This window comes from Camelus dromedarius, chromosome 7, assembly GCF_036321535.1.
Source record: "Camelus dromedarius isolate mCamDro1 chromosome 7, mCamDro1.pat, whole genome shotgun sequence".
Lineage (NCBI taxonomy): Eukaryota > Metazoa > Chordata > Mammalia > Artiodactyla > Camelidae > Camelus > Camelus dromedarius.
This window is the reverse complement of record NC_087442.1, coordinates 40,895,546-40,912,228: the sequence shown is the minus strand read 5'-3', so window position 1 is coordinate 40,912,228 and position 16,683 is coordinate 40,895,546. Positions and strand designations below refer to the sequence as shown.

General features: G+C 42.2%; 1 protein-coding gene across 2 annotated transcripts in view; it reads left to right on the top strand.

Moving 5' to 3' along the window:
• Window positions 1–8,447: 8,447 nt before the first annotated feature.
• ZNRF2 (zinc and ring finger 2) overlaps window positions 8,448–16,683 on the top strand; it is a 91,047-nt gene continuing 82,811 nt past the window's right edge. The window contains exon 1 of one of the 2 annotated variants that reach the window (XM_031454518.2): window positions 8,448–9,731. In XM_031454518.2, coding sequence (XP_031310378.2) covers window positions 9,281–9,731 — 451 coding nt within the window. In that variant the 5' untranslated portion in view covers window positions 8,448–9,280. The remainder of the gene's footprint in view (window positions 9,732–16,683) is intronic. The other variant, XM_064487480.1, reaches the window with a different exon arrangement.

Below are 16,683 nucleotides of genomic sequence, written 5' to 3'. Positions count from 1 at the left end.
TGCATCAAACTGAGGAGCTCGCTGACGCAAACTGCTTCAGGTTTGGAGCCCTTAGCAGTGCTTTTTTGTATCACTAGATGTCAGTGTGGACTTTCCCGACTGCCACCTTCTCTCCTCTGCAGGAGATGCACCAGACAGCTCCCTGGGTCCTTCCACTCAAGTCCTGGCAAACACAGGGCTATTTTCAGAACTGTAATTTCACCAAATATGCTATCTTCTTACATATTTTGACTTTTCAGAGTTCTTTTGAAACGCAGAAACTCTGAATCAAAGACTGTTCTTTCTAATGCTCCGACCTTGTCACCTCTGTGCTTGTATTTGCAAGGCAGCCTCGCAGGCTATTTGGAGGCAGGTAATGGGAAGTCCCAGCTGTGTTCCACTCACGGTCTTTTCAAAGCGGCTTGCTGCCTCTCAGACTTCAGTGCTCAGCTTCAGGGAACCACATGCCCATGGCTCAAGACGGGGGCAGGAAGCCAAGAAAAAAGACGTTAAGATTAGCCACATACGGATTTCATGGCCGTGTTTCCCAGATTTTTTTTTTTTTTTTGAGGCATCAATCAGGGAGCTTTTGAAGTCTTAAAGAACAGTCATTTTATTCGTCCCCTATTGTTGCTGTAACAAATTACCACAAACTTAATTGCTTAAAACAACACAAATTTATTATCTTGCAGTTTTCGAAGTCAGAAATCCGAAATGGGGCACACTGGGCTAAAATCAAGATGTTGGCAGGGTTGTATTCCTCTTGGAGGGTCTGAGGAGGATCAATTTCCTTGCCTTTTCCAGCTTCTAGAAGCCACCGGCATTCCTTGGCTCCTGGCCCCCTCTGTCTTCAAAACTAACAATGGCCCATTGAGTCCTTTCACTGCATCCTTCTCCTCACCCCACCCCCCCACCCCTTTGCTTATAAGGAACCCACTCAGGTAACATAATCTCCCTATCTCAAGACTCTTAATTTATTTACACCTCCCTCTTGCCATGTGGGTAACCATTCACAGGTTCCAGGGATGAGGGCATGGACATCTTTAGGTGGGCATTTTCCTGTCTATCATAGTCATTATTTTGAATAAAAATAATAGATGATGCAATTTTTGAGGTGATGAAGTTTTTAATAGCCTGATTCAGTGTAATCGAAAACTGCTGTTTGTAGCAGACTGTGGGAAAATAACAAGGCCTACATTTCCTTCACTTGTGGAATGCTGACAAGGAAGAAAAATAAATTAGCCACACCCAGCATTACTATTTGGTTGCCCTCCAACCTGACCGTGCACAGCACTACCTCTGTAGCCCCTTGGGACTCCCCACTTTCAGGGGTGCCTATCCGAGGATTAGCATTGAGTTGGCTCAGGGTGAACACGCAGAGAGAACAGGAGACATGGTTCCTGCACCAAGAAGCATGGCGCAAAATGAGAACTCTGTCTATACCCCATGCAAATTCAATATAAGATAGGACGCCTAAAGCCAATAGAACTTAACCCCATGCCTTGCTAACACTTAAAGGCTGGTTTTGTTCTGTCTTGTAAAGCTGAATTCATCTCCCCCGCTTCTCAAACTTGCCCTCTCCCCCATATTTCCTACCTAGTGCTACCAAGGACCAGAAAGCTTACCTGTCACCTTTCAGTGTCCCTTCTCAGTCCTGCACAACATCCAGTTGGTCTCCAAGATTTGCAGAGGCTACTTTCTTAATAGCTTTTGAATTTGCCCCACTAGTCTCCTAATTAGTCTATTTCACTGTGCTTCACTGTGCTTTTCTCCCTTCTGTTAATAAATTTTCCAAAATACTGTGTGAGTTGTCCTTCTCAACTGTAAATACAATTAACCTGCCTGTTGTGAAAGTGGTCCCCTTTGTCTTCTGGATTGATCCACCCTCTTAGCCTAGGACACCAAGCCAGTCAGACTTTGCCTCAACCTACCTTCCCAACCTATTTGCTCACCTCATCGCCTCCTACTCTCTGTTCCAGCTATAATGAACTGCTTGCTTCTTCAGATGCTCAGAGCTCTCCCTTGCTCCCTCCGACTGGAATGCCTGTGGCTGTTGAAGCTCTCTCTCTCTCTCTCTCTCAAGATTTCAGCTCAGTATCACTTCTGGGAATTCATCTTTGTCCTTCACCCAACCCCCACCCCTGCACTCAGCTCCAGCATGCATTTACCACATTGTACTCGAATCATCTTGTTATTTTTATCTATGTCCCCTGACTACATGCTATAAGGTTTTTAAAGGCAGGGACCCTGTTTGGTTTAACTTTGCACCCCTGGTGGTAAGCACAAGGCCCGGTAATTACAAATGTTCAGTCCCTTTTTTGCTTAAGAAATGAGAAGACATCTCCAGTGCAGGTCCCAAGGTATTCTGATATTTCCATGCACCAGGGTGACCTAGTTCAGGGGTATGTTCCAAAACCTACCCAGTTTAGTTCTGTATTTCTAAGAGTCCTGCCAGAGCCCAGCTAGTTTCTGGGACCTAGAGGGTGGGGCAGATTAAACAGTAGCTCTTATTGCTCTATTTTCTTTTAGTTGCCAGGGAATGATCATTCTGCAATTATGAGTTTACCATTTCCAACCTGGTCAAACCCGGGGGCATACATCCCCAACAGCAACCTGGTGGGAACTGGCTACCTAAGGTGTGCACTGCCCTGGCTGAAAAGTGTAGAAGATGGCAAATATGACACGCGCAAACTTAATGTGGTAGTGATAGCCTGTTAAGTCAGTAGTGGTTCAGAGGGTGTTGTCACTGCTGCCCCTCGTGATCTGAGGCAGTTACTGATTGTCTCCTGTGTGCAGACTGTCTTAGAAGCAGGCACTATAGGGAGTTAAAACAGAAACAGTTCTGTACTTATGCAACCTAGGCCTAAAATAAGGGGTTTGCTTTTATTGGGGCTTTTAGCTACCTTTTGGGGTAAGGGAGGAGGTGGTAAAGGAAAATATCTTGTAATACTATTGAATCATTCATGGATAACCATAGTGATTTCAGTAAGTGACAGGAAGCAGGAAGGCAAGTGCATATGCACTGGAGGAGGGACCACATGCATTATGTAGCCGAGAGCTATTTTTTCCCCGAAGATATTCTTCATTTCTGTCAGCAGGGAAATGCCCCTCGGTACTGACCCATGACACACCTTTCCATGAAATGTGTTTTCAAAGCTATGTCCCTCATAAAGAGTCAGGATTCCTTTTAAAACACTATGTATGGAATCTGAAAGATTTCTTCTTAATGAAGGAAAATCATCATGGGTTGTGGCTGGTTTGTATTAAGGGTTTTAAAATAAGAGCCTTTCAAGATTTTTAAAAACTGTCGTTTGAAATCCAAAGTGGACTAAAAGAGCATAATATAAATATTTAAGCTCTTATTAATACTCCATACCATTTTGATAAGCAAGAATTAAGTTATTTTTATTAGTAGGCACTGACATTTTATCTCGAGCTGTTTTTAGAAAGAAAAATGATTCCAGAATCTATGTTTGGCATAGCTGAGGGATCTGGTCACTGATTGATTAACATGAAATGCTTTCATAACACATTTAGTCCTTCTCAGGACTCCAAAGACTCCTTAGTGAAAGTGTAATTTAATTATCTTGTAGAATCAAGAGTATTTAAAAAAAAAACTTTAGATATTAGGTATTTCAAATAGCTAGTCCCTCATCTCTTAATGACAATTTCTTTTAAAATTTCATATATACTTATACGCATACACATCTATCCCTTCTATGGTAGAAAGATGTAGGTTTGTCATGACATCTTATATTGTCATCAAGATTAGTGACGTACGTACTTATTAGTAAATTACTACTAAACAATTATTACCAATAAATTTTTAAGTGTCAATAATGTATTAAAATTACACAAAGTGGTAAAATCAATCCTAGTCAGTATCAGTATATATTAACCTATGCAATATCACAACCTACTAATTATTATAACCTGCCAGGGATAATATCATTGAGATTAAAATTTGTGTATCTATTGACCAATTTCAAAATATTTTCAAATAGAGACTGAGTCTTTTGAGACTCAAAATCGCTCTGTGAGACTGGTATTATGATCATCTGCATTTTACAGAGGAAACAGGTTTAGCCAGGTTAAGTGGCTTGCCCTCAATCCCACAGACAGTGCAAGGCAGAGTCAGGGCCTGACGCCGGCCTGAGCTTACCCACTTTGTGGTGTGTGATTCTAATCCTGCCATGATGGCTCCATCCTTTGGAAGACAGCTATGATTGATTAAAGAATCAATGAGAATAAAAGGAAGGGAGAATTTGGCATAAACATGACACCAAAAAAGTGTGTTAAAGACATTACATAAATTATGTTTATGTTTTCAGATGTTCTGTGAAAAATTACCCAATAATGTGACTCCTAAATATTCCTCTAAACTGACTTTAGTTTTTAGGAATTTATGATGTAAGTTTCTAATCACCACTAAAACCCTTTGTCTGGTAGATTAAGATAGATTTTTAATGTTTAGATGCCCCATTTCTTTCTTTAAAAATTAAATATAATAATAGGAAAAAAAGCCTATTTAAAGATAAGTAATTATAGTCCTATAGTTTGGTAAGGAGACAGAAAAAAAAATGGCAAAAACTTGGTCTTCTTTTAAATACTATAATGAGAAGAGAGTGGGATGGCAGAGACTTTAGCAAAAAGTGTAGGGCTGGTGCTGGCTGCAGGAGAGCCTGTGGGCCTGATTGAGCAGATTAATGAGTGTGACAGGCTTTCTGCCCTGTGCAAATCTGCTGTCCTACAAGTCAAAAGTCTGATCTGGCATGGCTTTAAAAGAGTAGGCAAGAGAGGAAGGAGAAGAACAAAAAAAAAGAGTTAAGTGCCAAAAGGAAGAGACTCGATCCAATGGAAATTCAAACTAGATAACAGTAAACCGGTGGGTCAGGTATTTTTATTGATAAGCCCAGAACTAGCTTATCTGTTCCAGTGTGGGTTTCTGGTCATCAATTTTGTCAACATAAAGTGCTTTGACAATAGAAACGAATTGAGAACCCCAGAAATCATTGATCAAAATGTCATTTAATCATATCAGGAGGTAGAAAAACAGAACATAAAAAAAGCTTCAAATATTAGAAATTTTAAAGGGCTGGGGCTCTGGTCTCTTGAAGATTATGTACAGGAGAGCATCATTTAGACCAGTGCTTCTCCAAGGATGGTCTGAGATCATGTGGCATCAGCATCATTGGGCTGCTTGTTAGAATGCAAAGTCGCAAGGTCCAACCCTGATCTAAGGAATGAGAATCACTGGGGGTGGGGCTCAGCAGTCCATTTTAACAAGGTCTCTGGATGATTCTTTCATGCACTAACATTTGCAAAGCGCTGATTTAGACCACTGTTTGTCAAACTGCAGATTATAACCCATTAGCGGGTTATAAAATCAATTCAGCAGGCAGTGACCAGCATTTTACAAAAGTGAAATGGAATAGAATAGAAACTGGACTGCATCCCATGTAACATGGGTATGATCTCATAAAACTTTGTTCAGTTCTACGCACATGTACTATTTTGGATGAAGCAGCACTTTTAATTTTTGAAGAACTGGTCGGGTAGAATAATAAAGAAGCTACAAATTTTAAATGAAGTCAGAACTGTCTGGTTGACGGTAAAAGAAACTGACAGCTTAATGTGGATCCCTGTTTGGAGACAGACTGAGGAGGGAGGAAAGAGGGCCAAGGGAAGAACATAGCAGGCCAAAGTTTCATAATTCCAAAATCCTTGAGGGGAAAGGAACCAAAAGGCGCACCCAGAGAGGAACCCGAAGGGGCATCTACCATAGGAGAGAAGTCAAGGAGGATAAGGTTATGTGTGACCTTCAAGAAACAATCACTTAAGTTGGAATATTCATTTACTCCTTTTTCATTCATTCATAGATCGCTTATTGTATGGTCATAGGTGCCAGGCACTGTGTTAGATGCTGGGGGCACTGAGGTGAGGACTGTCATGAATGGCACTGTTTAATGATAGCAAGGAACAATAATAATAATACAACAGCAAGATCAGTGCTGGGTAGGGATTATTAACACAGCACTGAGTGGGAATACTGAATTAGCCTGTGATGATGGGGTTAAGAGTGGGATGACGGGGGGCATCCATATGGAGAGGGCATTTAATCAGAATGATGACCACATCTTAACATGATATTCTATTTTGAAACTAACCAGTGATTAGAGCGGTGGTACTCAAACATTAGTGTGTCTCAGAATCTCTTCAAGGGCTTGTCCAAACACTTTTTGATTTAGTAGATCTGGGATGGGGGTGGGGTCCTGAAAATCTGCCTTTCTGACAAGTTCCAAGTTGATGCAGATACTTTTGATCTGGGCGCTACACTTGAAGGGTCACCGATGTAAATGATTGAATTAAGTTATACTGATGGTGTTTCTAGATAAGCTATTTCAAGCAGATGGAATTTAGCTGATTCACCCAAACATAAAAAATTTTTCTTTACAGCATTTTTGATGGTTTAATAACAATAACTGCCCCTTGAAATTTTTCATATAAATTAATTTTTATTGAAAAATGTTTTAATAAGATTTAATATTTAACTTAGATATTTGACAGCCAGGCAATTGTTCTTGTGACAAAGACACAAGCTATTTTCTTCTCTTCCTGGACACACACATAAAACCACATTTTCTGACCCTTTCGCAGGTAGTTAGACCATGTGACTGATTTTTGCCAACATGGATAGTGGGGGGAGGGAGGCAAATGTTCCTTGTTCTCTTTGTGAATTGCCCTTTTGAGTTATTTTTGAACCTCAAAGCTCAAGTTCTACATGACCAAACCTGAGTTTGTGTTGATTTTCTTGTATGTTTCCATCTGGAAATCTGACCCTATAAGATATAGGATTTTTTTCCTAGGTAAGAGTAAATGTTAAGCACTTTTCAAGTATAATTAATGTCTGGGTAAAATGATTTAAGAATATAAGTTTGGATGTAATGAAGCAACATATAACCAAATCTCGAATATAAGAGTCATTGAGTTAAATCGTCCCATTTATTAGTTTTAACTAGTGATGGGGTTTGCTCCATATTATAGTTATCTAAGCTTTTAAAATGTATAATGTATAATGATGTATAAAACTTTATACATGATAAATGCATAATGATGAGTGTGAAACTCTTTAAATGTTTTACTCCTTTTTTAAAATCACCATTTGTTACTTTTCTCTATTAACAGTAAGTTCTTAGTGTATTAGTAACAAACTCCTGCTGATCCAGAGTTTTACACTGAAAGACTCATTCAATAAAAGTTAAATCAGATCAAATCACCAAATTACATTCTTAAATTAGAGCCTGTTACCTGGTAACCACTTTGGCTTTTTAAACTTTTCTTTGTTTACCAATGTAAACCTTGGTTTCAGTAGGCTCATACACGAGATGAAAGAATTTTAGATTTGAATTGAGTAGCTTTGTATACACACACACACACACACACACTGCATATATGACTATACATTTATTCTTCACTTGTTTAAAAACTTGATTCTCATACTTCACAGTAAAAATCATTACATAAATGGCTCATTACAAATACGGAAAAAAGATAACGTATTTCTACAGTTTGTACAAAAAAACACCATTTGCTGTCATTTTCACATACAGGACATTTTAGGCATTTTTAAAAATGGGAGGATCATAGCAGCTGTCCACTGGATATGGAGACCATGCTTTACCACCAAGATACCACATTACAGGTAGGAATGGACTGAGAATTTTATTGCCATTTCAGAGAAATTACAGGATTTTAAAACAGCAGGTGCCCTAGGGATTTGATACAAACTTCTCAGGTAAGGAAACTAAAGTCCAAAAAAGTGACATACTTTGCTTATTACACGTAATTTAGTTTTGGTGCCAGACCTTGACTCAGGGTCTTCTGAATCGGGTACAGCTTTCTCTGCGCCACAGTTTTTGCCCTACACCTGAAGATCAGGCTGGTTTATCTTTAGTTGTTCCAACTCTGTGCTCTCTCTACAGTTGGAGTGTTTAATGGGATAGCTCTAACTCAGATCCAGCTGGCTTCAGCCTTCTCGGTTATTTCTTTTGTTTTCACTGTTTTCAATCTTTTATCTTCACCATTGGTGAACTTCTGTTTTTTTTTTTTAAGACACACTCGGAGGAACACCAAGGAAGAGGCTGACACCCACCCAAACTGAATGTGGGTCGGGACACAAGACAGAGCCATTCCTAGCCCTGCCGGAAACAGGTGAAGGAGACCCACGGTCAGGACCAGCGTCCGGGGGCCACGTGCGGGAGGAGGGGCCGCTTTCTGGTTGGCGCCCAGAGGGGCTAGCTCTCTCCAATCGGCGTAGGCCTCGCGGTAGAGACGGGGGCGCGCCCTGCACGGGAGGGCGGGCCGGCGACCTGTCCATCACCGAGTCTGCGGGTGGCAACACCTACCACACCGAGGCACCTAGACGAGACCCTGCCGGAGCGGGAAGACCGGGGCGGGGGGCGGGGCCAGGCTGGCGAGAGCCAATCCGTCGGGCGGCGCCAGGGGCGAGGGCGGGGTCACCGCGAGAGACCCAAACACACGGGTTCGAGCGCACCCCGAAGCCGCGCTGCTCCTCCGCCTTCCGGTGCGACGGCCGGAGGACCTCCCCCCGTCCTGGACTTCCCCACCTTTGTGGCCTAGACCCTCCCCCCCGCCGCCCCGCCTTCGCCGTGGGGAGCGCGGTGACGGTTGCTGGGAAGCGCGCGCTGCCCCTCCCTCCCCCCCCGCGTCCTCCCCTCACGCGCCACCCGTTTCTCCTCCTCCGTTAATAACAGCTGGGTGGCTGGGGGAGGAGGGAAGGTGGCTCCGGCGGAGTCTGGGCGGGCGCCTCCCACTCACCCGCGAGCCGCCGTGGGAGCAGTAGGATGGCGGCGGTAGCGGCGGCCGCCCGGGAGGAGGCGGTGCCGAGGCCCCAGGCGCAGAGCGCGGCGGCAGCAGCAGAGAGCGGCAGCGGCCCGTCGCGGCGCACCAGAACCGAAACCAGCGGCAGCCGCGCAGCCACCTGAGCCGCCCCTCCCGCCGGAGCTAGCGAGAGGCGCCCGCGGGAGCCGGGACCTCCTTCTTCTCCGCCTCTCCTCGTCTCCAGCACCCCCAATTAGTCCGCCAGTCTCGACCGCCGCCCTCGGGAGGAGCTCGCCGGGCGCCGACCGCCCCTCGGGGCGCCGGGCGGCGGCCCTGGACGTGCGGGCTTCTTTCTGCGCCGGCCTCGGCGCCTCGGCCCTGCCCTTTCGCTCCCGCGCTCGCTCCCGCCCTCCCGGCGCTCCGGGCGCTGCGCGCGGGCCCGGCCCGGGGCAGGACGGACATGGGCGCCAAGCAGAGCGGCCCGGCCGCTGCTAACGGCCGCACCCGCGCGTACTCGGGCTCGGATTTACCTTCCAGCAGCAGCGGAGGAGCCAATGGGACAACGGGCGGCGGGACGCGAGCCGCGGCCGCCGGGAGGTTTCCAGCTCAGGTGACGGGCGCGCACCAGCCCAGCGCCTCCGGCGGCGCCGCGGCGGCCTCGGCGGCCCCGCGCAGCCGCTCCCTCGGCGGGGCGGTGGGTACCGTGGCGTCGGGGGCCCGCGCGGCGCAGTCCACCTTCAGCATCCCCAACAGCAGCAGCGGCCCATACGGCTCCCAGGACTCGGTTCACAGCAGCCCGGAGGACGGCGGCGGCGGCGGTGGCAGGGACCGGCCGGCGGGCGGGGGCCCCGGCGGGCCGCGCCTGGTCATCGGCTCCTTACCAGCTCACCTCTCACCGCACATGTTTGGAGGTACGGCCCCTTCCCTCCCTGGCTCCCGCAGGCCGCACGTGGGCCGCGGCTGCGCTTATTTTTACCTTTCTCCTTTTTCTCCTTCAGCCTGAGCGCTGGGGGTTCGCTGCGCGGCCAGGCCGGGTTATCCCCACTGGGGAGAGGGGGAGAAATCGCCTGTTAACCTCTGCAGCGCCGCTACGGCGCGACTCTTGTGGGTGGTTTTTAAATGCCCCGTGCACCCTCACCTCTTAGCGGCTCCCCAGTACAGAAAGCTTTTGTTTGCCCCCGGAGGTGAAGGTAGCAAATATTGTTTTAAAAACAAACGGACGCAACAGCCCTGGTGCTTGTGGTTTTTAGTAGCAGGAAGTCAGGAAGAGACCCGTTGCTAAATGTAGTTCTGTCTGGGGACTCGAGTGGTGAGCAGTTTTTAAAGGCCAAAAGTCAAAGGATCTCAAACGAACAGACGAGTATTTGAAAAACAAGGGAGTTAATTGCTTTTGGAGTGATTGTTAATATAAAATTGTAGTTTTTATGTCTATGAATAGCCCCACCTACTGCGTACACTTTAATTGGATAAATGTATTAATGAAAAGTATATTTTTAACCCCAGTAAACTGCTACTTCAGATAATGGTTAATGTGAGTCCTCCTTAATTTGGACAGAGCTTTAAAAAATTGAAAACAGTTTTTTAAGGAGAGAAACTAACACAACTCTGCCTACGAGATACAGTAAAAGCCTAGGTGTTTTTGAAAACCAGTGTTGACTAGAGTTTCGGGTAAAGTCACTTTTTGAAAAATGGGGATTTTAGTAGCAAAATGATGTGTTTTTATGTAGAAACAAGGGGAAGGGTGCACCTAATCTGAGGAAAGTGAATTCGACCATATTCAATTATGTTTTATGGTGATCAACTACGTCAAAACGGTTAATAGTAAATGAATTAAGACTCCCTGCCCTTCCCGTTTCGTGAAAAGAAATGTAAGTTAAATCTGGTTAGAGAGAGGGCTAAAGAAGATAAACATTTCCATGTCATTGTGTTATGTTATGCATCATGATCTTACATTCATAGTTGAGCACAGATGAATAGTGAAAACAGCATCTCCATTTCTGTGCCCCCTTTACTCATATGTTAATAAGCGTGAGAAGTTTGAGTAGGTAGTTGGTAAAGGGGACTGTTCAATAACGTAATTTGTCTGCTCTGGTGTTCTGCACTATTAACATACATGTTAGTGTAAATTAAAAATGGGAATGACTAGTTTTTTCCATCTTTTTAATACTGCTTTGCGCATTCAAGATATAGAACAGCTCTTTAAATACCTTACTTTAATTCTTATAAAGTGATTTTTGCTATGTAAACTAAAAATGTTGACGTTTCCTAAGATTTGCCCTTAAAAGAAACTTGTTTTTGAGAAAAAGAATAGTGCTGTCTGTACTGTGATTTGATCATAATTAACACAGTTGAAGGTAGTGTAGTCACCTCATGGAAGAATAAAAGACGGTTTCTTGACAGTGGGAGATTAGTGCAAGAATAAAGGCTAAGGTGTTTTTTTTAAATTATATTTTTAAGATGAAAATTTGTATTTAGCATTTATGATATGTATATTTAACATCTAGCTAAAGAGGGGGGATAGGAAAAGGTTTGTCAAATTAATAGTTCTTATTTCTTTAGTATACTGATTGACTGTCTTAATTCATTTTTTTTAAAGGCCCGATAATTTTTTTTTTTAAACAAAGTGTATCTGTATGGGTTTATTTTCTTAAAATACATATGTTCTATTCAGAGCAGGGGACAAATAGTTGACACCTATGCTATTAATTCATAGTGAACGAAGAAGACATAGTTGCTGAAAGTTGGAGAGGTAAAGCATTTATCTTTTTTCTTATCTAAATTCCTAGATTTGTGCACTTAGTCTTTTAGTGCTTTTGGTGTTAGGATAGTTGGTGTCTAGTGGAAGCACGCAAACACTGAGGAGGAACAGTGCCAGCCTTTCTTTACCAGGTCTCTGGAGAGAATGGAGCTCTAATGTCGTAAGGCATCTATTGTATGCGGTTAATTAACTTTTTCAGCTGTGCATTCAGAATGATTGGGAAGTTTGAGAAAACAGGCACTCACATAATCTGTGTTTGGTGGTTCAGATGAGGAACCCCAGTTGAGAAAGTTTGGAAGGGATCCAAGAAATTACCTGTCCTCATTACATGATGGGAACTGGTCAGAGTGCCAGTACCTTAAATCCTAGTTAAGACTGAGAACAGGGAGATAGAATAATTTAGGTAAAAAAGCATCTTTCTAGTGGCATTTGCTTTAAAGAGATTTTTACCTGTATTTCACTGGATGGGCTCATCAGGAAAACTTAATGGAAGCATGTTTCTCATTATCCTGAGATTTAAGGAACCAGATGGTGACTTTTATGATTTAAAAAATTAGACTTTATTACATTTCAAATTGACTTAATTTTTTTTAGTATGTATTAACGTGTTTATTTCTGAACTAGTGAGAATTTCTTTCTGTAATTTTATAAAACTGTTATTTTGATATTGTTGTTTCCTAATAGGAAGATACAGTACTAATAAGATTCAAAATTAGCATTCTGTTGTGGGCTCTCATGTAATTTATAGAAAAGGAAAGCCTAAACAATACCACTTTCTTTTTTAAATCTAGGAATCTGGCAAGTTGAATTGTTACTAGTCACATCACAATTAATTACCAAATTAAATGAGCTTTTATGTGTTGGTTTTCTGTTTTGCTCCCTTTGGGACATATATTTTGGCTATATTCACTCTTGTTTAATTCTCTCTAGAGAACCGGAAGAGAGGTGCTTAATTCAGATATTTCAGTTTACAGAAATTTCCTAGAATTTCTTAGAACTGAGTCGTTGTGTATCAGAATATGGTTATAATACATACAGGAGTTTTTAGGTCAGGTAGGTTTTTCTTGTTTTTGTTATTTTCAGAGTGCTGAGTTTAATACTGTTACAGTGAATGGAAACCTTTTCTTGTTTATCACCTTGTTTTTAAAACAAATCTTTACGGGGAATAGTCCTAATCTTTAAAAGAGTTGGTATCTTAGGATTTTTTTGGCTTCATATTATTTCCACATTTTTTTCCACTATTAAGTTTATAATGTTCATAAAATCAATTATTATGGGTGGTAAAATAGTCTTTGATGATCCAGCAAGGATGGTGGAGGTAAATTGGACTATAAAATTATACTAGTTGATGGAGATCATTTCTAGAGAAGTCTTGTGGGCTTCTCTTACATCTATCAGCCTGGAAGTGAAAGGGTGAAATGAATTAATCTAGATAATTTATTGATGATACTAGTTTGCTTTTGGCCTCCTCCTAATTAACTGGCTTGAGTTTGGGCGTGTTGTATCCAGGAGTATTTCATTAGTCTGATTGTAACTCACGTGCCTCTTAGGAAACATGCTTCCTTTCATCTAAGGAGTGTAGGTTATCACTTAAAACTGAATATGTTAAATAAAATCTGTACTTCTAGGCAGACTTATTTTTCTTAAATTTCAAGATGGATGTAGGTTCTTCAAGGATAAGGTATTAGATTATCTGCATTAATTAACTGTATTGAATTGTTCTCAATCAAGTTCTCAGTCTTCTTAACAGTATCTGGTGCCAGAATGTTTGAATTGAGGATATTGTGATTAATCTACTTTCTATTCCTGAATGTTCTTTTATTCAAATGAAGGCTTTTATGGGGTGGTAGAAAAGAAATGTCTGCTGCTGCTTAAGAAAAATGACTCAACCACCAACCCGTCACTCCCCCCTCTCCCAAAGAAACCAAGAACTCTGGTGGTTAATGTTTCTCACTTGTAATCTCATATATCTTTAAACTCTAGGAGATACCTTGTGTTGTATGCCTTGTTTTGCTAAAGTGTGGACTCTCTCATGAAAGTTTCTGCTTTAGGAATATTTTTGAAAGTTCTCTTGACTGAAGTGGAAGGTGAGCTGAAGGGAGGAGTAGTTTGTGCTGCACTGGACAGAGCTGCCTGACCTAAGTACCTTTGATGCTTTTCTGGCTGCGAAGCCCGTAAGAGCTCCATTGTTTTACTAACAGGTACTGTCTCCAGCAAGTTGGCCTCCCCCAACAATTTGATTCACCTGGTAACCAGCAAGTAGGTTCTTATTTTCTGGTTACTGACACCACTAATTAGATACCAGTTTTTTTCCATATTTATTATTTATCTTGTGTTTACAAGAATTGCCTTAATGTTATATTTACTATATACACTGGTATGTGTTCAATTGGGTATATTAGCACATGGGTTAAAAAAAGTATGGGAGCCGCATTATGTAGCAAAGTACTTCCTAAATGTTTTAATTTTGCATGTATGTACTTGACCAGTATTAACGAATTAAATCTGTTCTACGCTTATTTAAGTGTTTAGAAATTGGGGAAAACATACCCTTTGTGTGAACAAAGAGTTCAGAAATACCTTAGGTTCTGATTTTGTGTGTGTGTGTGTGAGATAAAAGCAAGATTTTTATTAGTGAAGTAAAAAATAATGAAAGATAGTACACTCCAGAGAATTGGGAGCAGGCCAGTCCAAGAGAGGAAAAATGGCGCCGTTCTTTGTTTTTCCTGTTTTTATAGCTTGGTTTCGTGATTGATTGACAACTCAGGTTCCCTGCGCTCTGTTACGCCCCTCCCCCTTTGGGCAGGTTCATTGGGTGAAATTATACCAGGTCCCCCTCCCATGCGCAGCTGCAGCGCTTTGATTTTAATTGGCTTCTTTTACTGGCCCTCATTTAGAGAACGTAAAAATTTCTGGAGTCCCTTTTCCTGAATGCATACACACTGCCATTTTCTGGGTTGTTACTTTCCCCTTCCTCTCCCCCTGCCCAGTGCTCATTTCTGTCTAAACTACCTAACGTTCCCCCCTCTAGTCATAGGACCCCAAATCTTTGGGATGTAGTGGGTGATGACTGTTCTAGCTATTTCCTGCTGACTTGGGGCGACAGCGGAGCTCGTTGGGGTCCCAGACTAGCTGGCTGTCACTGGCAGGTGGTGAGTGGAGGGTCGATACCTTAGGTTCTGATTTTATTTGTTTTCTATGCTGCTTATTAAATTACAAGTAGAGCTACCTAAAATAACACATCTTTATGATCTCACAGTTTCTATGGGTCAGCTTAGCTTGGGTCCTCAGCAAGACTGTAGTTAGGTGTTGGCCAGGACTGGGTTGTTATCTGGAGACTTGGCAGGGGAAGGGTCTGCTTCCAAGCTCCTCCTCACCCCCGCTCCGGTTGTTGGCAGAATTTCTTTCCTTGTGGTTAGTAAGCTTTTAGCAATTTGCTTCTTCAAAGCCAGCAAAAGAGAGACTAGCAAGATGGGCTGGTGCTACACTCTTACGTAAATACATACATGTAATCATACACAGCCCATTGCCTTTGCTGCATTCCGTTGGCTATAAATAAGTCACGAGTCCAGCTCATACTCAGTGGGAAGGAAGTGACAGAAAGGTGTAAATATCAGGAGGGCAGGGATCACGTGTGGACGCACTGATTATAGACTTAGGTTGACCAGCTAAACATGGAACTGTTCTGACTATTTCTTGGGAACTCATTATTTACTTACTTTGAAGAAGTTGTAAGGGTTGCTTTATAGTTGTCGGGGGTATAGACAGGGGGCTTCTTTCTGTTCTTGCTCAGCTCTCAGTTGAATTTGAGATAATTATACAGCATAACAGTGTTGTAATAAATAGAACTGTTAACAGAATGCTTTGTTGAGGTATCAGTGCTAGGGCAATCAAAGAATACCTCACAGAGGAAGAGAACGTTTTGAACTGTGATTTGAAGGACTTAGAAGTTTTATGCAGGGCACTACAGCCTTAAGAAGAATCCACAAAAACCTGGGCTTTGATAGGGCATCCTGAAAACTTAAATGTGCCTGGATGTAGGATGCAAGAAGGAATGATGAGAGCTTGAAGCTAGAAAAATAGACTTGGACTGGTTGTTGAAGAATTTTACAGTGCTCCAAGTTTGTTTTACCTAACCAAGTTTTAAAGCAGGGTGGTATCATAATCAGGCCAGGGGCGCCATTACAATCATAGTTTATACAATGGCAGCCTTTGAAGCTGTATACAGCAGCCCTGATCATGATTAAATTGCTCATTGGAAGGGGAGAACGGTACCTGGAGGATAAGCTAGGACTCTTTTAGAATATAATCGGAGGAAGATCCCTAAATTGAAATCATGGCACAGGTGAGGAAGAGGAAAAGTTGGGTTTGATTGAGATTTCTAAGGTAGAACTGATAGGATTGAGAACCAGGATACTTAGTGATGTCATTAATAACCAATCTTAAAGATAAAGAAGAAAAGAACAAGTTTTAGGGAGTGATAATGAGTTCTTTTAGGCTTGTTAAATTTTGAGTGGCTATAGGATTTCCATCTAGAAGCATCTTTTAAGCAGTTGGAAATATAGGTCTCTAATTTAGGACATTACAAAAAATTGAGAAATTGTCAATTTGCACATTATAAGTGAACCTGAAAAGTGGCAAGATTACTGAGGGATGGATATAACTTGAGGCGGAGCAAGCGTGGAATCCTGGGGAGCAAGAATTTTAAGAGACAGGCAGAGTAGGAGGCCACTGATTACAGTTGAAGCACAAGGAAAGAAAATTGTTTAAAATGTTTTTATTATAAAAATCATTTGCATTCATTAGGGAAAACTAAAATATGGAAAGTATAGAAAAGTACATATAAGAAATTGCAAATCACTTGTAATCTTACCACCAGCAATAACCAGAATAAAATGTTCATTCTGTTTTTTCCACATGTATATTTGTCTTAAGTACAAAATTTGAAACATTCTTATATATTCTTTTGATTTTAAACCTTTCTGATGTTCTAATATAAGATTTTAAAGCTATAGATTTCCCTCCAACAATTGCTTTAGACGAATGCCACTGAATTTGAAGAATTCCCTTGTGACTTCTTTGATCCATGCATTGCATATTCTTTG